Source organism: Oncorhynchus keta, chromosome 15 (assembly GCF_023373465.1).
Source record: "Oncorhynchus keta strain PuntledgeMale-10-30-2019 chromosome 15, Oket_V2, whole genome shotgun sequence".
NCBI lineage: Eukaryota > Metazoa > Chordata > Actinopteri > Salmoniformes > Salmonidae > Oncorhynchus > Oncorhynchus keta.
The window spans coordinates 42,303,436-42,329,483 of NC_068435.1; the positions used below are offsets into that span (position 1 = coordinate 42,303,436).

Sequence of the window (26,048 nt, forward strand, 5' to 3'; positions counted from 1 at the left end):
CTGTCCTGAGATATAACTAATAGAATTGAATGTACTTCCCTACCAAAGCAAAAAGGCAGTAACTGCTAAAGCGTGGAGCTGAGAAAAAAAATGCTTTTATTTACCTTGGTTTCACAGTAACTTAATGCAGTTACTACTAACATGACCCCACCATTGTCTTCAAAACACAATACAACAGGGGCAGGATACTTGTCCAGATGAATAAGAATGTATTGAATGTTGCAAAAATGACATTAACTCATTTTTGACCAAATGAGCAGTTCCTGCCTTTTTGCTTGGTAGGGCAGTGTACTTGTACAGTGTATCACAAACCTCTCCTCCAGTACCCCCAACTATTTGACTTATTCAATGTATTCCAGTACTTACACAGGGTAAAATCCCTTGGTAGTGAGTAAGTATATAGGCTACATATGGCTTCAATTTCAAATAGCCAAGTCACATCCTGCACAAGCTCTGATACACCAAAAAAAACTTTATCTACACTCCAACACCACACAAATTCATTCACACACACACACAGACACACTGACACAAATACGCTTGCACACACAGAAACAGAGACACCTACACTTGTTTGTATGGCACTTTCTCTGTGCGGATACAGTGTTGTATGGTGGTGTGTAGCTGGACTCAATGGAAAAGAAAAAGGGCGAAAGAGGAGGGGAAAGACAGATGAGATGTCTATAATATTCACTCATTTTGTCTCGCTTCATTTCCCTTGCAAGTCTTCTATTAAGTATTCTATTAGTGTCACTGGAAAGATAACTGGAAAATAATGTACTCTTTCGCTCGCTAAGAGGCCTACATTTTATGTGTGTGTGTGTGTGTGTGTGTGTGTGTGCGCGTTCTTGCAATGTGCTAATCTTCCTTTTTTCCCCTCCAACTCAAGATCTTCACATCTCTGTTTTCCTCTGTGGTACAGTATGTCTCTCTCCCACCAGTGCTGAATCCGCACACAGCTATCGTGGTATGGGCAAAACTGCTGCATTAATGTGCTATGCTATGTAAGTCTGTCTGCACTTTGACTAGAGTGTGTTGAGCTCTTTTATAGCCAAAAGTATCATGTGAAAATAATACAGGTTATTCTACAGGTTCTACTCTTATAAACCTCATCGTGCTTTTCCCCCCAAACTGAGCAGGAAGCGATTTCCCATCAGGAGCTGCTGAATCAGACTCTCTCTCCTTCCCACCTCCCCCAAACCCCAGCCACCTTCGTTCTGACCAAGTCACATCCGTTAGGAAACCCCCCTGCTTCAATCTGGGCCTGGTCTGGACGACTGGCACTTTGAACCTGGCAGCTAAATATACACACAATGTTAGTCTAGACCATATGAGAGGGCAGAGAGACCCCTTTTCCCCTCATGCTGTTTCTACCACCCTTCCACCTCTCTCTCTCGCTCTCGTTAGTTAATGAACTGCCTTACAACCTTGTGCTCAGTCAGTTATTCTGTCTCCTCCACCTCCACTTTAATGCAATGGCCTACATCTGGTTCTCATCACTAAGTTGTGGGGAAGAGACAAAGAACAGGAAGGAGGCAGAAAGGGTAATAGGTATACAGTGAGTGCATACACACAGTGAAAATGCAGTTTTTGTGCATTAGATCTCTTGTGTGTGTATATGGCAAAGACAACCGATTACCCAGATATCACTGTCTTTCAAGTTGTCTGCTCCTTATATCTGTATTGTCCGGCATTTTGTCAGTAAAAGGACACGAAGAAAGTGAAATAGAGCGGTTGAGAGAAAGTTCTGAGCAGACACATCAGAGGAGCCAGGGGCTCCTGTCAGTTTTATGTTCCTGTGAGAGCTGGTCTGAACACAAAGGGCCATGTGGTTTCATTGAGCCGGGTAGGCTGCTTACAGGGCCTAAACTGTGTTTTTACTGCCCAGTCATCAGCATGGACTGACCTCTAGAGAGGACTGGAGGGGCCTGTATTAACCGGAGTATACCCCAGACAGAGGTGGGCAGAGGTTCTGCTAGACCTAGCTACAACCAGAGAGCCATGCATTTGAGCTCTTTCTTCCCACACCAGAAAGTTGCTGTGCTCAGGGAACTAAACCGAGTCAGCCTACTGGCAACCCACAGGGCGAAAATAGCCAAGTATCCATTTCGTCCTCGAGGCCGGCCGGCGCTCTATCCTGTAGCACTTAGCCTACTTGGCTAGCGGAACAATTTCCTTGTCCTCTTCACTCCCTCTCTCCACAAAGAGGTTTACTTTGCCAAACTCTCCCGGGCTCACTGTAACTACTGTCTCATACAACAGGCTCCAGGCACATGTCATGGATAGAAGGGATACAGCTTTTGTCAAATTAAAGTCATACATTTATTTTATTTAGCATTTTAGCTAACCTTCACCTAATTATCCTAACCGGCTATGTTAATTCTCCTATCCTGTTACGAAGTCAAATCGTACAAAATCTGTATTCGTTCTAGTCAAAACAACTACAAATTGTCAACACCAACAATGCATTACACAGACACACACAATGTCAACTCTTTGTCTACTGCTACTTCCAAATATACTCATCTGCTAATATTGGTAATTACAAAAACCCTTCAGTCTTCACACATAAACAAACACAAGGCAGGGTTGTTCATCGAGGTAAACACTGTTCCTTCAGTTAAGTACTTATTTTAAAGATGTGTCATACACAATTCTCTAATTCCTAAAGTGGGTTTCTCCATAGAGTGTGCCGGCTAGGCCGGGGTGCCGGAGACAGGAGGGTCGGCCCAGTTCACTTGAGCCGCCCGGCACAGAGTTGCATCAGGGCACAAAAATTTTCCGCTCAGCGACCAGAGAGCTGTAATTATAGAGGAGCTCTGCTGAGCTCAGTAGGAAGAACGTCAAGGCCTGAAAGAAGGCCCGAGGATTGGCACTTCACGATGCACTAAAGAAAAAGAGGAAGGGTGGGATAGAGAGAGGGAGATAAGAGAGAATTGGGTGTGAGTAAGATGTTATTTTTTTTAAACATTCACTGAGGGAGAGATTGACATACATTTCCATAGCAGCCTCTCAATTGACTCACAATGACATTTCTCATCTAGAGCTTTTTGCGTTCAGCAATAACGTAAAAGTCACATTTACGCCAGAAAACCTTTCCATTACTATTCCCTATTCATTACTCACCTTCATCAGCCTACCTTCATCTACTTCACTCCAGTGCCCTATACAAACCTATTCAATAACTCCAAATCCCAGTCTGCTGTCCCCACATGCTTCAAGATGGCCACCATTGTTCTTGTACCAAAGAAGGCAAAGATAACTGAACTAAATTACTAACGGCCGTAGCACTCACTTCTGTCATTAAGTGATTTGAGAGAATAGATACTTGCCACCCTTCTGTCTGAACAAATCACCTCCACCTTAATCCTAGACCTACTTCAGTTTGCATCCACCGCCCCCAACAGGTCCCACAGCAGGCCGATGAACGAGTGCACTTGTTTGGGTGTAGGGCCATCACACTGCCCAGACTACATGCACTGGAAGCCCAGGTCATTAAGTGATTTGAGAGAATGCAGTCATGGGAGATGACAACAAATCACCTCCACCTTACTTACAGGAACGGGCCACCCTAGACCTACTTCAGTTTGGGAGGAGGCCACAAGGTCTGCCAGACATGCGGGAGGAAGAGCAGCTCCCGCCTTGCCGAGGTTCAGCTTGAGGTCCATGCAGAGATGCGATTCGCCACCTGGTCACACTGCCCAGACTACATGACTGGGGGACACCCAGGACACCTGTCACAGCACCCGATAGGTCTGATGAGAGCAGAGGAGAGAGAGTTAGCTTTAGCAGTGCGGAGCGCTCCATACAGAGAAGAGGAAGGCCAAAAAGATCATCAAGGACAACAACCACCTGAGCCACTGCCTGTTCACCCCACTACCATCCAGAAGGCGAGGTCAGTACAGGTGCATCAAAGTTGGGACCGAGAGACTGAAAAACAGCTTCTATCTCAAGGTCATCAGACTGTTTAACAGCCATCACTAACAGAGAGGCTGCTGCCTACATACAGACTTGAAATCACTGGCTTCTTTAAAAAATGGATCACTAGTCACTTTAATAATGTTAACATATCTTACATTACTCATCTCATGTGTATATAATGTATTTTATACATCTATTGCATCTAGTCTATGCCACTCGGCCATCGCTCATCCATTTATTTATATGTACATATTCTTATTCCATCCCTTTACAAGTAATCTAACAATTCCCCAACAACTATCTTATACACAATAAGGTAGTTGTTGGGGAATTGTTAGATTACTTGTAAGATACAGTTGAAGTTGGGAGTTTACATACAGTCTTAGCCAAAAGTTGAGAAAAACACAAATATACATTTTTACAAAGTCTGCTGCCTCAGTTTGTATGATGGAAATTTGCACATACTCCAGAATGTTATGAAGTGATCAGATGAATCGCAATTCATTGCAAAGTCCCTCTTTGCCAAGCAAATGAGCTGAATCCCCCAAAAACATTTCCACTGCATTTCAGCCCTGCCACAAAAGGACCAGTGGACATCATGTGAGTGATTCTCTCGTTAACACAGGTGTGAGTGTTGATGAGGACAAGGCTGGAGATCACTCTGTCATGCAGTTTGTGTTTGAATAACAGACTGGAAGCTTCAAAAGGAGGGTGGTGCTTGGAATCATTGTTCTTCCTCTGTCAACCATGGTTACCTGCAAGGAAGCATGTGCCGTCATCATTGCTTTGCACAAAAAGGGCTTCACAGGCAAGGATATTGCTGCCAGTAAGATTGCACCTAAATCAACCATTATCAGATCATCAAGAACTTCAAGGAGAGCGGTTCAATTGTTGTGAAGAAGGCTTCAGGGCACCCAAAAAAGTCCAGCAAGCGCCAGGACGTCTCCTAAAGTTGATTCAGCTGCGGGATCGGGGCACCACCAGTACAGAACTTGCTCAGGAATGGCAGCAGGCAGGTGTGAGTGCATCTGCACGCACAGTGGGGCGAAGACTTTTGGAGAATGGCCTCGTGTCAAGAAGGGCAGCAAAGAAGCCACTTCTCTCCAGGAAAAAACATCAGGGACAGACTGATATTCTACAAAAGGTACAGGATTTGGATTGCTGAGGACTGGGGTAAAGTCATTTTCTCTGATCAATCCCCTTTCCGATTGTTTGGGGCATTCGGAAAAAAGCTTGTCCGGAGAAGACAAGGTGAGCACTACCATCAGTCCTGTGTCATGCCAACAGTAAAGCATCCTGAGACCATTCATGTGTGGGGTTGCTTCTCAGCCAAGGGAGTGGGCTCACTCACAATTTTGCCTAAGAACACAGCCATGAATAAAGAATGGTACCAACACATCCTTCGAGAGCAACTTCTCCCAACCAACCACAATGCCTTTTCCAGCATGATGGAGCACCTTGCCATAAGGAACAAACATCAATATTTTGGGTTCATGGCCAGGAAACTCCCCAGACCGTAATCCCATTGAGAACTTGTGGTCAATCCTCAAGAAACGGGTGGAAAAACAAAACCCCACAAATTCTGACAAACTCCAAGCATTGATTATGCAACAATGGGCTGCCATCAGTCAGGATGTGGCCCAGAAGTTAATTGACAGCATGCCAGGGCAGATTGCAGAGGTCTCGAAAAAGAAGGGTCAATACTGCAAATATTGACTCTTTGAATCAACTTCATGTAATTGTCAATAAAAGCCTTTGACACTTATGAAATGCTTGTAATTATACTTAATAATTACATAGTAACATCTGACAAAAATATCTAAATACACTGAAGCAGCAAACTTTGTGGAAATGAGTATGTGTCATTCTCAAAACGTTTTGCCACGACTGTACACCTTAACCAAATACATTTAAACTCAGTTTTTCACAATTCCTGACATTTAATCCTAGTAAAAGTTCCATCTTCGGTCAGTAAGGATCACCACTTTATTTTAAGAATGTGAAATGTCAGAATAATAGTAGAGAGAATTATTTAGTTCAGCTTGTATTTCTTTCATCACATTCCCAGTGGGTCAGAAATTTACATACTCAATTAATATTTGGTAGCATAGCCTTTAAATTGCTTAACTTGGGTCAAACGTTTCAGGTAGCCTTCCACAATAAGTTGGGTGAATTTTGACCCATTCCTCCTGACAAGAGCTGGTGTAACTGAGTCAGGTTTGTAGACCTCAGTTCTGCCCACAAATTTTCTATGGAATTGAGGTCAGGGCTTTGTGAAGGCCACTCCAATACCTCGACTTTGTTTTCCTTAAGCCATTTCGCCACAACTTTGGAAGTATGTTTGGGTTCATTGTCCATTTACAAGACCCATTTGCCACCAAGCTTTAACTTCCTGACTGATGTCTTGAGATGTTACTTCAATATATCCACATAATTTTCCCATCTCATGATGCCATCTATTTTGTGAAGTGCATCAGTCCCTCCTGCAGCAAAGCACCACCACACCATGATGCTGCCACCCCCGTGCTTTACGGTTGGGATTGTGTTCTTCGGCTTGCAAGCTTCCCCCTTTTTCCTCCAAACATAAAGATGGTCATTATGGCCAGTTCTATTTTTGTATCATCAGAACAGAGGACATTTCTCCAAAAAGTACGATCTTTGTCCCCATGTGCCGTTGCAAACCGTAGTCGGGCTTTTTTATGGTGGTTTTGGAGCAGTGGCTTCTTCCTTGCTGAGCAGCCTTTCAGGTTGTCGAAATAGGACTCGTTTTACTGTGGATATAGATACTTTTGTACCTGTTTCCTCCAGCATCTTCTCAAGTTCCTTTGCTGTTGTTCTGGGATTGATTTGCACTTTTCGCACCGAAGTCTAGGAGACAGAACGCATCTCCTTCCTGAGCAGTATGACAGCTGCGTGGTCCCATGGTGTTTAAACTTTAAACTTGCATACTATTGTTTGTACAGATGAACGTGGTACCTTCAGGTCCTTCAGGTCCTGGTCCTTCTGTAGCTCAGTTGGTAGAGCATGGCGCTTGTAACGCCAGGGTAGTGGGTTCGATTCCCGGGACCACCCATACGTAGAATGTATGCACACATGACTGTAAGTCGCTTTGGATAAAAGCGTCTGCTAAATGGCATATTATATAGGTGTTTGTAAATTGCTCCCAAGGATGAACCAAACTTATGCAGGTCTACAATTTTTTTTCTGAGGTCTTGGCTGATTTCTTTAGATTTTCTGGAATTTTCCCAGCTATTTAAAGGCACAGTCAACTTAGTGTATGTGAACTTCTGACCCATTGGAATTGTGATAGTATATTATAAATGAAATAATTTGTCTGTTAACAATTGTTGGATAAATTACTTGTGTCATGCACTAAGTTGCTGCAAGTCCTGACCGACTTGCCAAACAAGAAATTTGCGGAGTGGTTGAAAAACAAGTTTTATTGAAGTGTATGTAAACTTCCGACTTCCAACTGCACTGTTGGAACTAGAAGCACAAGCATTTCGCTACACTCGCATTAACATCTGCTCACCATGTGACCAATTTGATTCAATTTGTAAAATTATTAATTAAGCCCTATTGTGCATCAGTGACACCTTGTGGATCTCCAATATTACTGAATATTTTCTTTCTGCTGCATAGTAATAATGACTATGTTACTTGGAACATGTAATGGTTGTAACAGTAAAAAAAAAAAAAAGGATTCCATTTTACAATGATAATCTAAAATAACGTTCTACTGATATAAGTACTCTTGCAGAAAACAAGTGCAAAAGGTTTTTCAAACTTATTTTTTATTTATTTGTACATTCACCACTTACAGGGGTAAACCAAAAAACAATAAAGTATTCTTTAATAACGATTAAAAACAATATTAAATCCGCTTGTGTGTATTAATACGCACCCCTTTTCCAGCCTGCGTTGACTGGGGGCAAAGGATTGACAGAAAGAAGCGTATAGAAGATTCTAATCTCTTGCAAGAATATAGTCTCTCATCTTTCAAACTAAACAAAGACAGAACTTTGCGCAACACCGTCAGTCCTCCACAGGAATCAAGGTGGAGGACGGCAGACTGACTGGGACAGCACGCAGCCATGACAAAGCACCCCACAGAAACCAGTTGTGGAATACACAACCCAGGGGAAGGAGAAAAACCGCTGTGTGTGTATGCATAGAACTCTACATAGAGCACTTCATCTTCAGATATGCACGGGGGGGAAATAAGGGGAAAAGAGTTGGTTGCCAATCTGCCAAGAATATTTAAAAAACTAATAAGAATATACTTAGGCAAAATGAACACATATAAAATCTAGACTTTCAGACTGAAGCAAGACAGACTGCAGTCTGGGGGAAACACTGCTCAAACCATGGTCCCAGTGTGTGTGTGTGTGCGTGTGTGCGTATATATATATATATGTGTGTCAGTGTGTGTGTGTTGGTCCTCTGTAGGGTCTTAGTTCTAACAAAGTACATGTAGTGATGGGGAATGGGGGGTTATTTTAAGACAGTTTCAGCCACACCAATTCCCTCTAGCGTCGTCTGTCACGAGGTGGAGGATCACTGCGGCTGCGAGAGCGTCTGCCCACCCCTGCACTGTTGCCCCCTGGTCTGCGGTGGGTGCTTTCTCTGTGTTTGTCACCCTCTCTGTCTCGGTCCCTGTCTTTGCCCCTTTCCCTGTCTCGCTCTCTGTCCCTGTCTCCCTCGCCTCTTTCACCAGATGCTTTTATCCTTTCTTTGCGCTCTTCCTCCCTTTTCTTCTCCTCCTCCTCTTGCTGCTCCTTCCTCCTCTTCTCTCGCTCCTTCCTCCTCTCTTGTCGAGCTACTTCCCTCTGTGTAAACTGGCCACAAAGAGACAGAACAGGGGAGAATGTTAAGAGTGGATTGTGAACCATTTAAAATCAACACTTTCAACAAAACGTAAGGAAGGATATATATCATCAATAAGAAATCTTGTTCAGATAGTTGAGTTTTGTGTATATATATCTGACCTGCTCTTCTGTGAGGGGGAGCCAGTATATACAAGGGGCTGCTTTGGTTTTATTGAACAGGTCATCCAGCAGTTTGGCAGGGGCTTCCTCTGCAGCTTTCTCTGGAGACACAACACAAAATAGTGTAAACGTACAGTTGACCCAACAGGGCACAGCTCTAAAGTACCATCACCACTCTTCACCTTTCTTGTCCGTTTTCCTCTCCTTGCGCTTCCTCTCTCTGGAGCGTGATCGTCTGGGGCCCGCATCCTCTCCAGGTTTTCCGGGACCAAAGTCCCGGACCTTGTCCCTGTCCCACTCCCTCTCCGCCCGGGTCCTCTCCCTGCGCTCCATCTCACGCTCTCGCTCTGCCCACTGGTCACGCTCGGGCAGGAGAGGGGGCAGGGCTGCCCCCCGACCTCGGCCAGGCACCGATGAAGCCCCCCGCTCCTCCTCTCCAGCCCCCCCGGGGGGTGGCAAGCCTCTGTGGAAGTCAAGCTACACACACACACACACACACACAAACACACACACACACACGAGGGGGAAGGTTACCATAAGGAACATCATAAGCACTCAAATATTAGAGAACTGGGGAATGATATGCATCATCACATAGGGCAGAACTACAAGGGACAAGTTAGTCTCACCTCCTCTTGCTGACTGAAGTCCACACAGAGGAACTTGGGGTTGCTCTGAGGCCATTTCACCCCATGTAGTGCTGCACGAGTGGCCACTGCCTCCTCTGCACTGGAGTACTGAAAGAAGAGGGAGAGCAAGAACGGACATCCATTAGGAACATTGAGGCTTGCCTTAGATAAGACACAGAAAATAGAAAACTGTAGGAAGAGATCTGAGCTGCATCTAAAATGACACCCTATAGTCAAGTGCACCAGCTTTGACCAGAGCCTCCTATGGCTGGTTAAAAGTAGTGCACTATACGGGGAATAGGATGTCAGTTGAGACGCAGACCTGTATTCAGGACAATGGCCAGCAGACAGAGACGTACGGTGACGTAGCAGTGAGATTTGATCTTGTCGATCCAGAAGCCGTCCTCCAGCACGGTGCCAGTCCTGCTGAGCAGCTCCTTCAGCTGACCCAGGGTGAACGGCCGAACCAGGTTGGACAGGTGGACGATGTTGGACACTTTGCCTCGTGGAGGAGAGGGCTGCTTGGCCGTGCGGACAGGGTCGTCTATGGTGATGGACACGCCAGACTTCTGCTGGCTGATGGAGCGACGGATCAGGGTGTCACTTGGGGTCACTGAACAGATGAGACCAGAGAGATGCATCAACCTGATAACTCACAACATATCAAAAGGCTAGAATCTAGCCCAGGGTTAACAGAGGTTTTGAGAAATCTGACAAGATAATTAAGTTGGTCTTTAAATTTGGATCCATCAATCACCTGTGTTCATCTCCATGTCATGGATGGGGGGAGAGGGGGATTGTGTCTCCATGGAGTCTCTCTGGAATGAGTCGTCCATCTTCTCCTCTCTGTCGCTTTTAACCTCCACTCCATCCTCTCTGTCCTCCATGTTCTCACTCCTCTTGGACTCCTTCGGTCCATTCTCCTGGGTCTCGGACAGGACCACCTACATACAGTACATTGGAAGTGGGTGGGGTAGAGGAGGCGGCACACAGATGTTTTAAGACATTCACAATGTAATGCGTTTGGGTCAATTACGAATGTTAGCCATTATAGTAAATCTTACTTTAACGCACCTTTATAAATGACTGCCGCAAAACCAATTTCCAGTAATACATTACTTCTTGAATCAAGATAAATGTACAGTCCACAAAACAGGCGTAGTAGAACCCTGACCTGTGTGACCGTGCGTCTGATCTTGAAGTCTTGCTCGCCCTGCTCCCTGTCCTCCTCTCCCCCAGAGAGGTGAGCTTCCTCTGGGTGCAGATCCACCACCGCCTCCTGTCCTGGACTCAGCCTGATGTCTGGGATCAGAGACTGGGCAGCGCAATCAATATATTACAGATGGGAGAAGGCGAGAAGCTTCAAGACTCAACAGATAGTAAAAAGTTAGGTTAGTATTCATTATCATGCTGTGTTTGGATAGAATTCATTATCATGCTGTGTTTGGATAGAATTCATTATCATGCTGTGTTTGGATAGAATTCATTATCATGCTGTGTTTGGATAGAATTCATTATCATGCTGTGTTTGGATAGAATTCATTATCATGCTGTGTTTGGATAGATGATTTGTAATATGTACAACAGTATATTTTGCAGTGTAGTGACGATGATACTGTACCTTCAGTGAGTCTGTGGTGATGCTGATGGATGGTTTCTTGGCTGTGACCGCAGTGCTGGAACCCCACCTCCTCTTCCTCCCGGGGCCGGCCCCAGACTCTGCCTCGCCCTCTGCACTGACGACACCTGGAGAGGCCTTGCTGCCTGGAAGACAAAGGATGATTGCACAACTGGCCAAACGCGAACGTAAGCACCTCATCTATAATTGTCTCTCACCCACACGCACAGGCCAACTCAACTAAAAACGACGTCTACCTACTGAGCCGAAGAAAACAAAGTATACTCACTGCTCAGGGAGATCCTACGGGCTGTGAATGCCTTTGGCGTCAGACTCTGAAACAAAAATAAATAAAACACACCCAGAAGTACAGGGGAAAGGTGAGAGGCAGAGATGGAGAGGTACATAAATAGATTAGAGGGAAGACAGGACAAGAGAGAAAGTGTGGGTGAACAAGGGAAGAAAAACTAGTTGAGAGAGACTGCTACTCCAGTCTAGGTCACTTTCCATCCCAACATATTAGTCAAACAATGAATAGCACCAGTAATATTGAATCTCAATATATGGCTCTCAATAGCACACTGCAGTGAGCAGACAGCGGGTAACATCTTTGCTTGGTCTCAAAACAGTGTGCATGGCTTTAAGATGTGTAGTAATATTAATGACTGGGGCCCAAGTGTCAGTTCATGTTTGGTGAAGAAAGTAGTTCAGGGATGGAGCCACAGTCTCTATCACACATACAGAAGGACAGATAGTAGCCTGATGACAATACTGCAGTTTAAATTCCTTAGAATTAAATAGCTGACATTTCAATACACTTTCATAACAACTACGTGGCTGCCAGGATTACTGGGCCATAAAGCAAGACTATATTATTGGGTGGATTACAACAATATTCATTCAAAAACATCAGTAGCCATAAATATGTAAACTAAATCATTTGACATCTATGTCAGAGTCAATTCCCCCATTTTAGGCTAAAAGGAGGGAGTCGACTGAAACTATACATTTTCTAAATATTGTGTATTTCTTTGTAGAAAATAACATTGAGAAAAGTACTACTTATTCCCTGGTACCACTGACACCTGATCCTTACTGGGTTGGATATGGCCCAATCTCGACTGCATGTACTGTATCTAGGCAACAAGGGTCCAATCAAAGGTGGTTGTGAAGTTTGGGTGGAAATCTGACAGCTGGTTGGCAGGATGGGCTCTGTAGATCAATGGGGGTGGGACTTGAGTGGCTTTTGGAAATGTATTGGGGTCAAGTCCTTAGCGCTTAAGCATCAGTCTTTCAGATCTTTGTCATGTTTTTCTGTTGGGATACTGCCTGGCTGAGGTTTAATGGGAGATGGGATAGTCAATGTTGAACAAGAGTTACTCCAAAAACTAGCAGGGGTATAGTTCAGCAGACAGTCTGTTGGGTGCTAGGTAGTAGCAGAAAAAAAGGGACCCAATTGGCAAGTACCCTTTCCAGCCAACAATCAGATGTTTGGTAGTGAGTCCAAAGAAATGCTGAAGACCATTGAGAAAGGTATCAAATGTCCGAGATCATGACTTTGAAAAACAGCCACGAAGAGAAGACCCAAGCTGTCCTCACGACTCATCAGGTTCATTTGGATCTCATTCTGAATAGGTGGAGAACACCCAAAATGTCCTTTCTCAGAGAAACCGTTTAGTCCAGAAAAAAAGATTGACCAGTTAAAACGGTCCACGCAAGTCCATTGAGCAGCACATTCATCTGTAGGTGGTGAGAAGAAAAATGTACTGCAGCAACCCCGTTGGAAGCCATCCACAGGCATGTCATCGAAGGATTTGAAACAGTCTTACTGAGTGTCAGCCTCACCTCCCCTCAGACCCATTGTGAAGTGAGGTTGTATGTGGCCATACAGGTGGTGTACGAGCCAGTCGCTGGTGTTAGAGACGAGATCAGTCATCCTAAACCCTCAGCCCATTAGTCCAATCAAGTGCCATCTCCGTGGCAACATGGCCTTTGTTGCCACAGTTGTCCCACTGCAGTGCAGAATCAGGGGCCTATGTGTGGGATACCCAGGGCTCTTGGGGACATTGGAACAGGTGCAGCAGTAGTAGTGGCAGAAGTAGTATGCAGGTACCATTAGGGGCAATGGAAGAGGCATGAGCACCTTTATAACAAAGCAATCAATGGGGTTTTAAACATCAGCCACAGTAAGCATCTCCCCTGCTGCTTCTGTCTGAGACAGCATCAGCAAAGGGTCAAAAACACAGCTAAAATTGTTTTGTTTTTTAAATAGCTCATCAAACCTCTTAAAAAAGGGTCAGGTTAACCAAACCAGTAAGTAAATATTACAAATAACAGATTGTTACTTTTCATTAAGAAATGTTTGAAATGTGCTTCTTATTTCTTATCACTAAGCATTTTCAGGACCTAAAAGCACTTCATTGTCTACAATGATATGGGGTATAAAGCTAAATTAAAACGAGAGACATCATTAACGGGAGAAGATGGAGCACAGATGTGCCCAATATCACAACCTAAAAACTATGACCAAAAACACCCCATTTCTAATTCCTAACTAACTAAAGTGTTTTTGTTTGATGGCTGACAACTGGAGGGAGGTCGCCTCACAGGTTGGCCAGTGACAGTCCAAGCCCGGAGCACACCCCTCTTTAGAGAGCCATGGTACGTACAGTGAGGATGTCCCAGTGTTCCGCCGTGGCCTTACCTCCTCACTGCTCTCAGGAGCCCGCTCAGGCTCAGCCATGGCAGCCTCCTTCACCTCGCTATGGAGAGAATGAAAGAAATGAAGAAGAGGAGTGATGGAGAGATAGAAGGATGAAGAGACAGGAGGATAAAGAGGGGGTAAAGTGTGGTTCCGGTTAGTTGCAAAAAGGTTTTCAGAACAATGGGGTCCAAAAATATGCAACATGGAGGGATTTCAGACTCGAGTTACACGAGGCCGTAAATGTAACTTTATTCCCCGTTTATGCACTTCTCTCTAGCATGTTGACCTTGAACTTAAGCATGAAGAAAAGCCGGTACCAACAAGATACAAGTTTGGGGTGGAGATCAAAAAAATGGAGGTGTCAGGATACTGCTTATCTGTAGACCTCGACTTACAGTACCAGTCAAAAGTTTGGTCACACCTACTCATTCAAGGGTTTCTTTATTTGTACTATTTTCTACATTATAGAATAATAGTGAAGACATCAATACTATGAAATATCACATACAGAATCATGTAGTAACCAAAATCATCATATATTTTATATTTGAGATTCTTCAAACAGCCACCCTTTGACTTGACAGCTTTGCACACTCTTGACATTCTCTCAGCGTCATGATAGTCACCTGGAATGCATTTCAATTAACAAGGGTGCCTTGTTAAAATTTCATTTGTGGAATTTCTTTCCTTCTTAACCTCTCTAGCGTATGTGAGACACTAGCGTCCCACCTGCCAACATCCAGATCTCCAAATTCAAATACAGAAATACTCATTAAAGTAATTCAGAAAAGACACAACTATTTTACATAGGTTTAAAGATGAACTTCTTGTGAATCCAACCACGGTGTCAGACTTCAAAAATGCTTTATGGCGAAAGCATATCTTACAATTATTTGAGAACATAGCCCAGCAGACAAATCATTACAAAAAGTAACTAGCCAGGTAGAAGAGTTACACAAGTCAGAAATAGAGATAAAATTAATCACTTACCTTTGATGATTTTCATATGGTTGCACTCAGAAGACATTCATTTATTCAATAAATGTTCCTTTTGTTCGATAAAGTCTCTTTATATCCAAAAACCTCTGTTTTGTTTGCACGTTTTCTTCAGTAATCCACAGGCTCGAATGCAGTCACAGGCAGACAAAAAATCCAAATAGTATCCGTAAAGTTAGTAGAAACATATCAAACGATGTTCATAATCAATCCTCCGCTTGTTTTTAGCCGAAATAATCGCTAATATTTCAACCGGACTATAACGTTGTCAATATAATCAATACTCATTCAGACTGCTCTTACTCCCTAATTTTTCAGAATACAAGCCTGAAACAATTTCTAAAGACTGTTGACAGCTAGTGGAAGGCATAGGAACTGCAATTTGAGTCCTAAGTCAATGGATACTCTAATGACATTGAATAGAAAACTACACCAAAAAAAATCCTGCTTCCTGAATGGATTTCTCTCAGGTTTTCGCTTGCCAAATCAGTTCTGTTATACTCACAGACACTATTTTAACAGTTTTGGAAACCTGGGTGTTTTTTATCCAAATCTACCAATTATATGCATATCCTATCTTCTGGGCCTGAGTAGAAGGCAGTTTAATTTGGGCACGCTTTTCATTCAAAATTCCAAATGCTGGCCCCTACCCTAGAGAAGTTAATGCTTTCGAGCGAATCAGTTGTGTTGTCACAAGGTAGGGGTGGTATACAGGAGATAGCCCTATTTGGTAAAATACCAAGTCCATGTTATGGCAAGAACAGCTCAATTAAGCAAAGAGAAACGACAGTCCATCATTACATTGAGACATGTAGGTCAGTCAATACAGGAAATTAGGAACTTTCAAAGTTTCTTAAAGTGCAGCCGCAAAAACCATCAAGCGCTATGTTGAAACTAGCTCTCATGAGGCCCACCACAGGAAAGGAAGACCCAGAGTCACCTCTGCTGCAGAGGATAAGATCATTAGAGTTAACAGCACCTCAGATTGCAGCCCAAACAAATGCTTCAGAGTTCAAGCAAGACATCTCAACAACTATACAGAGGAGACTGTGAATCAGGCCTTCATGATCAAATTGCTGCTAAGAAACCCCTACTTAAGGACACCAATAAGAAGAAGAGACTTGCTTGGGCCAAGAAATATGAGCAATGGACATCAGACTGGTGAAAATCTGTACTTTGGTCTGAGTCCAAATTTGAGATTTTTGGTTCCAACCGCTGTGCCTTTGTGAGAAGCAGAGTAGGTGAATGGATGATCTCCACATGTGTGGTTCCCACCATGAAGCACGGAGGTGGTGGTGTGTTGGTGCTTTGCTGGTGACACTGTCAGTGATTTATTTAGAATTCAAGGCACATTTAACCAGCATGGCTACCACAGCATTCTGCAGCGATACGCCATCCCATCTGGTTTGTACTTAGTGGGACTATAATTTGTGTTTCAACAGGACAATGACCCAACACACCTCCAGGCTATGTAAGGGCTATTTGACCATGAAGGAGAGTGATGGAGTGCTGCATCAGATGACCTGGCCTCCACAATCACACGACCTCAACCCAATTGAGATGGTTTGGGATGAGTTGGACTGCAGACTGAAAGAAAAGCAGCCAACAAGTGCTCAGCATGTGTGGGAACTCCTTCCAGACTGTTGGAAAAGCATTACTCATGAAGCTGGTTGAGAATGCCAAGTGTGCAAAGCTGTCAAGGCAAATGGTGGCTACATTGAAGAATCTCAAATATACTTTGCTTAACACTTTTTTGATGATTCCATATACATGTTATTTTTCAGGTTTGTCTTCACTATTATTCTACAATGCAGAAAAGAAAACTCTTTTGAAGACTGCTACTGTATACACAGTAATAGTTGAATAGGATGGCATTGACTAGAACACAGCATATACATGAAATGAGTAAAACAGAATGAAAACATGAATAAAGTGACCAGTGATTCCATGTCTATGTACATAGGGCAGCAGCCTCTAAGTCGCAGGGGCGCTGGGTGGTAGCCGGGTGGTAGCCAGCTAGTGATAGTGATAGTGACTACATTCAGGGCAGGGTATTGGGTGGAGGCTGGCTAGTGATGGCTATTTAACAGTCTGATGGCCTTGAGAAAGAAGCTGTTTTTCTGTTTTTTTTCAGTTTCTCGGTCCCAGCATTGATGCACCTGTACTGACCTCGCCTTCTGAATGGTAGCCAAGTGAACAGGCCATGGCACGGGTGGTTGATGTACTTGATGATCTTTTGGGTCTTCCTGTGACATCGGGTGTTGTAAGTGTCCTGGAGGGCAAGCAGTGTGTACCCGGTAATGCGTTGGGCAGACCTCACCACCCTCTGGGGAGCCCTGCGGTTGCGGGCGGTGCAGTTGCAGGCTGTAATACAGTTCGACAGGATGCTCTCAATGGTGCATCTGCAAAGGTTTGCGAGGGTCTAATGGGCCAAGCTGAATTTCTTCAGCCTCCTCACCACACTGTCTATGTGGGTGAACAATTTCAGATTGTCAGTGTTGTGTACGCCAAGGAACTTGAAGCTTTTCACGTTCTCCACTGCGGCCCCATCGATGTGGACGTGCTCCCTTAGCCGCAGGCTGGGATAGGGAGAGATTGAATAGGTCCGTAAACACTCCAGCCCATTGGTCTGCGCATACTCTGAGGACGCGGCTAGGGAGGCCGTCTGGGCCGGAAGCCTTGCGAGGGTCATCTTGCTTAAATGTCTTACTCACGTCAGCCAAGGAGAACGACAGCCCACAGTCCCCGGGAGCTGCCCACAACAGTGGCACTGTGTTATCCTTAAAGCGGGTGAAGGTGTTAAGCTTGTCTGGGAGCAAAACATCAGCGACGCAGCTGGTTATGCTTTCTAATTTGTGATTGTCTGAAGTCCCTGCCACACAAGTCTCGTGTCTAAGCCGTTGAATGGCAACTCAACTGTCTCTGGGACGTTTTGCCTGTTTGATTCACTTACGGAGGGCATAAATGCATTGTTTGTATTCAACCATATTCCCAGTCACTTTGCTGTGGTTAAATGTGGTGGTTCGTGCTTTCTGTTTTGTGCGAATGCTACCATCTATCCACAGTTTTTGGTTTGGGAAGGTTTTAATAGTCACAGTGGGAACAACATCCCCTATACAGTGCCCTTGGAAAAATATTCAGTCACTGAGTTCTTCAGTACTGGCCATTCTATAGCCAACGTTTGTCTATGGAGATTGCATGGCTGCATGCTCAATCTTATACACCTATCAGCAACGTGTGTGGCTGAAATAACCGAATCTAATAATTTGATGGGGTGTCCACATACATTTAGCCATGTAGTGTATATCTGACCATTTTATAAATATTATAATTGCGTAATATGACAGCATTAAGAAAAAAATGCTCTCCCCGGCATCCCAAGATGAATGAATGGCTTTGACTGCTAAAGCTCCACTGCTTTGATTGGTGTAACACTTAATTTGCTCCATGGCTCAGGCAGCCAAATGGATACAAGGCTGTTTGGCTCATCGCAGTCACAAAAATAAATTTGCAACGGTTTCTGCTAAAGAATGCCATGCTGGTGGGTGGTAACATTAAAATAAAACCCAGCTCTGAAACTAAATGTAGGCTGACATTTTTTCATGTCACATCATAGGAAAAGACACCACATTCACACGAAGTAGGAAGTTCGGGTGTCACTTCAAGCCCAAATATACTTTGACTAAAACTATATATATGCCATTTAGCAGACGCATAGCAAACTATGATTTATTGACTTAAAACCTTTGTGCAACATCATGGGTAAGCTCAGGCCATTGTCTTGCAGCTCGAAAAAGTGGATTTCTAAAGGTGTGGACATTTATTAAAACATGTAAAAAAGGAACAGATTTCCTAAGTCTGAATCGGGCCCTATGGGAATAGGATATACAAGCAATATGATAGTGTCCTGCTCATACACAAGGGCATGCCTAACAGGGTGATCCATACAGATTGGTGTAGCAGAGAAGAGAGGTGCAACATTAGCAGCAATTTATACATCACAAAGGCACAAATCGCTTATTTGCACATTTGCTTGTTGAGCATTAATTTCCATGACAACAAAACTCAAAGATAAAATAGACCTATGTTTTGTGCTAAATCAAATCCCAAAACGTATTCTATTAGAATGTAATCATGATTATTATCATGTTAAAAAAATGAATTTGATATGAAATGAGAGGTAGGCTTTCAAAATAGTCAACACCTGTATGCTTGCGATTGCCATTCGTGAATAATCTATTTCCAATTCATGCAGATTCTGCGGTCACTTTTTTTGTTGTAATGAATGGAAAAGAAAAGCAGGGAATTTCGGGAATATACTACTCAAGTGCAATCCCCTTTCACTTGGTTGATTCATTCTGTCAAGGAGCGGCACAGAACAATGAGAGCGGTGACCGAATGCCCCCCATACCCCTCCCGTCCACATTATACACACATCAATACTTCACACGGACAACTCTGCTGCGTCATTAAAATGTAAGAGCGCAACATTTATCGCTACAAATTGCAATATGCGTGTTAAAAAAAAGACATGGACGTGAAACGTCGCTACAATGCAACACCGCAAACGGTCTGTTGATATAAAAAATTCCAGCGCCACGACGACCAGTCTTTTCTCTTCCTACCTCACGCTCACCGGCTTTTAATCCCCTCGGACAGCATTTTTACCGAACCCGGTAGACAAATATCTCGGAGAGATTAAATTATACAAGTTTTGCGATACATTCTGCTGCTGGCCAAAGCAGTGCATTGTTATCGGTTACAACCAAAACATACACGCAGCACAGCCATATTGAATTGAATGAAAAATGAGACACAGGGGAAAAAAAGGACCCTCATCTCCTCTGGATGAGGCTTCCAGGCAAATTGGCTTCCAGGCAGTCGCATGAAACGCCTGACAGGAATAGTATTAACCTGGCATTCTTGAGGACAACCCAGTGCATGGTGTAACGGTTTATTGTTATTTTCTTGCCGTTTTACCATTTGCGTCTTAAGCAACAATAAAACTATGAAAATGTTTAACGTTGCGTTGATTCTCAAAAGGGTGTTATTGTTGGCACATCTGAACAGTCAATCTACAGTTGTAAGGCTATACATAGTTTTATATTTTAATAAATACTGTTTTCTTGGTTTAGTTTTTCCCTGTCCCAGATTTTTATAGAATATTTAAATATTTGTAGATTTTCTAAGTCCACAACAATGCTTAAACCATACCAGGAGACTACTTTGGACGTCTGGGAACAATCCCCAAAAATGATTGGAGAGTGTAGTTGCCCTATAATTCAATTGCGCCGAGCAAGTGTGTTGGCTAACAGCGTTGTGATTGGCTAGCAGTGTTTTTGTACTGTACAATGTAGGCTACATGTGATAGCAGAGTTCGCAAAACAAACGCCCCGCAATTGATACAAATCAGTTTGATATCATTCTGCCAGGTTGGCCTATTTTGCACGCAATTGATACAAATCAGTATGATATCATTCTGCCAGGTTGGCATATTTTGCAGTCAACATTTAATTGGGAAGGTTTTTTGGAAAAGCCTTTAGAAATGCTAATTCAAACAGTCCATGATTACTGAATTACAAAGATTAAACCATGACTTCGAAACCAACTTTTTGAATACTTGGTTTGCATACCCATTGTTTGAATAAATCGTAATTAAAAAAGCCAATTGTTAACCAAAACGAACGTGACCAGCTACATTTTTTCCACTGGCACCATAGCGACTAATTAAAAATAGGTGTCACACTGTCAGGTCAAAGGGTCGCAAATGCAAGTGGTCACAATTTCAAACCTTGCATAACTCACAGCCTCATTTTTGAGTTTGCGCAATGTCACCGAAAAGAATGGAGGCGTGCTTAATTAGCCACCTGTATTTGTATGTTTCTGATTTCAATGCTTGACACATGTAACATGAAATACCTCCCGAATTAAATGTTTAAGTGTTACTGAAGTTTCTACCTTGTAAAACGACAGGGGAAATTCTCAATTGCATTTCGTGCTCGTTTTATTATTATGTGTTTTATTATTATGTGTAACATGATTTACATCATTCAAGTCACAAGTGTGTCCCGAAGTTGATGGGTTTATTTGATCCCCTTGCCACTCTTAAAGTCTCTGAGCGAGTTGGTAGGAGTTCATTTGGACAGTAAAATATACTCCAGCATTTTGGATTTGAAATCAAATGTTTTACATGAGGCGACAGTACAGAATGTCAAACTTTTATTTTAGGATATTTTCCTACATCTGTTTAACCGCAGAAAAAATATATAGTCCCCCCAATTGAAGAAATATTAAGAAATGAATTTATAGTGTATTAAAATAGTCAAATATGTAGTATTTGGGTCCATATTCCTAGCACACAATGACTACCTCAAGCTTGTGATACCACAAACACATCGGATGCATTTGCAGTTTGTTTTGGTTATGGTTTTCCAATAGGAACTGAATGGTGAATGATTTGAGTAGATGAGACGTTTCTGAATACTTCTAAATTCATCCTGATAATTCCATGATTAAGAAAACCAATGAATGATGATGATTGGGAAGGTTACAGACTACAACAAAACATGAAACGCCAGCAGCATACCACCCTGCGTACCACTGCTGGCTTGCTTCTGAAGCGAAGCAGGGTTGGTCCTGGTCAGTTCCTGAATGGGAGACCAGATGCTGCCGGACGTGGTGTTGGAGGGCCAGTAAGAGGCACTCTTTCCTCTGGTGATTGGGAACACTGCCCTGTGTAGGGTGCTGTCTTTCGGATGGGACGATAAACAGGTGTCCTGACTCTCTGAGGTCATTAAAGATCCCATGGCACTTATCATAAGAGTAGGGGTGTTAACCCTGGTGTCCTGGCTAAAATCCCAATCTGGCCCTCAAACCATCACGGTCACCTAATAATCCCCAGTTTACAATTGGCTCATTCATCCCCCTCCTCTCCCCTGTAAACTATTCCCCAGGTCGTTGCTGCAAATGAGAACGTGTTCTCAGTCAACTTACCTGATAAAATAAAAATGATAATCTCTCATCATTACCAATAACAGGGGAGTATAGCATTTTTGGAGGTTATAATTTGTGCCTCTGTACACCTTCCTATTCATGATTAACTATAATCATGGTAGCATACACGTTAATACAGAAGTATTCAGAAACATGTTATATTCTAACATACAATAAAAGTGACTAAAATGACAATACATCACTCACTATTCAGTTCCTATTGGGAACAATATAATCTGAAACACAATCAAAACAAACTTGACCTAGTCATTGAATCCAAGGAATATGGGACCAAATTCCAAACTTTTTACTATTGTAATACACTAGTGATGTGCGGGTAATACAATACTGTGTGGATGAAGGGCGGGTGGGTGGCGGGCAGGTTGAATAAAGAGAATATACCTTAAAGAAATCCATAACTTAGGGCTTACGCACTGGCATTAGTGTGTAAGCCCTAAGATTGTGGGCCTATGACACTACAAGCCAAATAGCCTACACGCCAATCGTCAAATGCTTTTGGGAAAGAGCAGAAAACTTTTACGTTGATCCACAAGGGCAAAAATGACAACGTCAGGAGTTTAATTCAATAACAGTAAAGCTGCGAAATGGAGAGTTGAAAATAAAGATAAAGGGAGGGCCAGAAAAGCAACTTTTGGGAAAGATTTGGTGAAGTGGTAAAAAGAGTCTTATAGCAGTGTCGGCTTTGTTGTGTGTGATGATTGTGAGACACTATACAAATTCAACAGTTAAAAAAGACAGGGACTTCAAATAGGCCTATGGCACAAAGAAAACTGTAGCCTAATGTTCATACGGGTTAAATGGAAACCGAAATCTGGACACTGACTATAGGTCTATAACCGGTCACATAGCATTAATATTAAGTTGGGGCGGCAGGGTTGCAAGTTCAAATCCCCGAGCTGACAAGGTTCTGTCATTCTGCCCCTGAACAGGCAGTTAACCCACTGTTCCTAGGCTGTCATTGAAAATAAGAATTTGTTCTTAACTGACTTGCCTTGTTAAATAAAGGTAAAAAAAACAAAACTTACGCAGAATTACCCTTTTCTTTCAGTAAAATAATACACCAAATGTAGGCAATTTTTTCTTTTTTTAAATCGGGAACAGCATCTTGAGAGAATGGTAATGCTGAGTTAGCACCTCTACAGGCGGCATCTCATTATCAGCATCATAAAAGCTCATAGTATTTCAACCATATAAAATATCAGAAACATGTCGATTTCACAGCTTTCTGTAATTTGGACATTTTGCAAAGAAAATCATTCCAGTTTCTTTAGAGTTACTGCATTTTCTCTGCGGTCCCTAAATGTCTTTGGTCTGTGAAAGAAGCAGAGATGACAGAAAACTTTACCAATATCAATTAGATAGAATGCTTCAATCAATTTATGACATTCTGGTGAGCACGGGTTTATTTTCTACTCTAAATCTAAATACTCTGCATCTAATTATAGACAAGTTGATAAACAAAGCCTACCAAAATGTCAGAAATAACCAGAAACATCTGGCAAAACAAATCCTGCACCCCGTGTAAAAAAATGAATGTATTTGCTGTCTCTGACTGTAGCGTACAGCGCATTTTCTATGTTAGCGTGTGTGCAGGCCTCAGAATTTCTCTATCACAAATAATCGGGTGGTTGCGGATGGATTACTAGCAACTGCGGGCGGGTGAACAAACACCTGACCCATGCACCACTATAATATACTAGAAGGGCCCAATTCCGATTTTGGAAATGAAACATTTCATACGCACTTCTCAGAAGTTGGTATTCAGACTTACATAAGAATAGACTGAGGAGTTTCAGAAGAAAGTCATAGTTTCTGAACATTTTGAGCCTGTAATCGAACCCACAAATGCTGATACTCAACTAGTCTAAAGAAGGCCATTTTAATTGCTTCTTTAAATCAGAACAACAGTTTTCAGCTGTGCTAACATAATTGCAAAAGGGTCTTCTAATGATCAATTAGCCTTTTAAAATTATAAACTTGGATTCGTTAACACAATGTGCCATTGGAACACAGGAGTGATGGTTGCTGATAATGGGCCTCTAGAGATTCCATACATTTAAAAAGAAAAAAATAATAATCTGCCGTTCCCAGCTACAATGTCTACACTCTATTTCTGATCAATTTGATGCTATTTTAATGGACAAAATGTTTAGCTTTTCCTTTAAAAAAAAATGAAATTTCTAAGTGACCCCAAACTTGTGAACGGTAGTGTGCACACACACACACACACACACACACACACACACACACACACACACACACACACACACACACACACACACACACACGCTGGGTGAAACATGTCTTTCCCTGTTCAGCTGTCCGATCCTTTGGGTGAATAAACTTGGTTTGAGCTTTTATATTTGTCTGTCAGGTTCTAAATAACATGGTAAAACCTAACATATTGATAATCCTTGAGATGTTTCTACAACTTGATTGGAGTCCACCTGTGGTGAAGTAAGCGGATTGGACATGATCTGGAAAGGCACACACCTGTCTATAAGGTCCCAAAGTTAACAATGCATGTCAGAGCAAAAACCAAGCCATGAGGTCGAAGGAATTGTCCGTAGAGCTCCGAGACTGGATTGTGTCAAGACACAGATCTGCTGAAGGGTACCAAAACATTTCTTCAGCATTGAAGGTCCAAGAACACAGTGGCCTCCATCCTTCTTAAAGTGCTCTAGAGTTCCTCTGTGGACCCCTCCTGTCTCAGCCTCCAGTATTTATGCTGCAGTAGTTTGTGTCGGGGGGCTAGGGTCAGTTTGTTATATCTGGAGTACTTCTCCTGTCCTATCCGGTGTCCTATGTGAATTTAAGTATGCTCTCTCTGATTCTCTATTTATTTCTCTCTCTCGGAGGACCTAAGCCCTAGGACCATGCCTCAGGACTACCTGACATGATGACTCCTTGCTGTCCCCAGTCCACCTGGCCGTGCTGCTGCTCCAGTTTCAACTGTTCTGCCTGTGATTATTATTATTTGACCATGCTGGTCATTTATGAACATTTGAACTTCTTGGCCATGTTTTGTTATAATCTCCACCCAGCACAACCAGAAGAGGACTGGCCACCCCACAGAGCCTGGTTCCTCTCTACGTTTCTTCCTAGGTTTTGGCCTTTCTAGGGAGTTTTTCCTAGCCACCGTGCTTCTACACCTGCATTGCTTGCTGTTTGGGGTTTTAGGCTGGGTTTCTGTACAGCACTTTGAGATATCAGCTGATGTACAAAGGGCTATATAAATACATTTGATTTGGAGATGGGAGAACCTTCCAGAAGGACAACAATCTCTGCAGCACTCCACCAATCGGGTATTTATCGGTAGAGTGGCCAGACGGAAGCCACTCCTCAGTAAAAAGGTACATGACAGTCCGCTTGGAGTTTGCCAAATGGCACCTAAAGACTCAGACCACGAGAAACAAGATTCTCTGGTCTGATGAAACCAAGATTGAACTCTTTGGTCTGAATGCCAAGAGTCACGTCTGGAGGAAACCTGGCACCATCCCTACAGTAAAGCATGGTGGTGGCAGCATCATGCTGTGGGACTGGGAGACAAGACAGGATCGAGGCAAAGATAAACAGAACATAGAGATCCTTGATGAAAACCTCATCCAGAGCACTCAGGCCCTCAGACTGGGGCGAAAGTTCACCTCCCAACAGGACAATGATCCTAAGCACACAGCCAAGAGAAAGTAGGAGTGGCTTCGGGCCAAGTCTCTGAATGCAGGGATGCAAACTGTTGAGGGCCCAAAAAGGTGACACTTTTTTTTGCACTGAAACATGTATAAAAAATAAAAAAATTCCCTGCTAGGAGGACAAAAATATGATCTATATTATCAGTCTGTGTGTGTAAAATAAAGTGGTTAATTTTAACCTAACTCACAGCAAAAAAAAATAAAGCAATCCAATGGTATTTGTTGCCTAGACTTTACTGCAAATGACACTCAGTTAGCCATGACAGCCTTTAAAATAGGATGCTGGGGGCCTCCCGGGTGGCACAGTGGTTAGTGTCAGCTGTGCCACCAGAGACTCTGGGTTCGCGCCCAGGCTCTGTTGTAACCGGCCGCGATCGGGAGGTCCGTGGGGCGACGCACAATTGGCATAGCGTCGCCCGGGTTAGGGAGGGTTTGGCCGGTAGGGATATCCTTGTCTCATCGCGCACTAGCGACTCCTGTGGCGGGCCG

General features: G+C 43.2%; 1 protein-coding gene across 1 annotated transcript in view; it reads right to left on the minus strand.

Moving 5' to 3' along the window:
• Positions 1 to 7,342: 7,342 nt before the first annotated feature.
• Positions 7,343 to 26,048, minus strand: part of LOC118395250 (apoptotic chromatin condensation inducer in the nucleus-like) — a 34,903-nt gene continuing 16,197 nt past the window's right edge. Inside the window, 10 exon segments of the mRNA XM_052464157.1 lie at positions 7,343 to 8,759; positions 8,910 to 9,010; positions 9,092 to 9,386; positions 9,539 to 9,646; positions 9,898 to 10,151; positions 10,296 to 10,482; positions 10,713 to 10,853; positions 11,160 to 11,302; positions 11,446 to 11,491; positions 13,861 to 13,918. Coding sequence (XP_052320117.1) covers positions 8,451 to 8,759; positions 8,910 to 9,010; positions 9,092 to 9,386; positions 9,539 to 9,646; positions 9,898 to 10,151; positions 10,296 to 10,482; positions 10,713 to 10,853; positions 11,160 to 11,302; positions 11,446 to 11,491; positions 13,861 to 13,918 — 1,642 coding nt within the window. The 3' untranslated portion in view covers positions 7,343 to 8,450.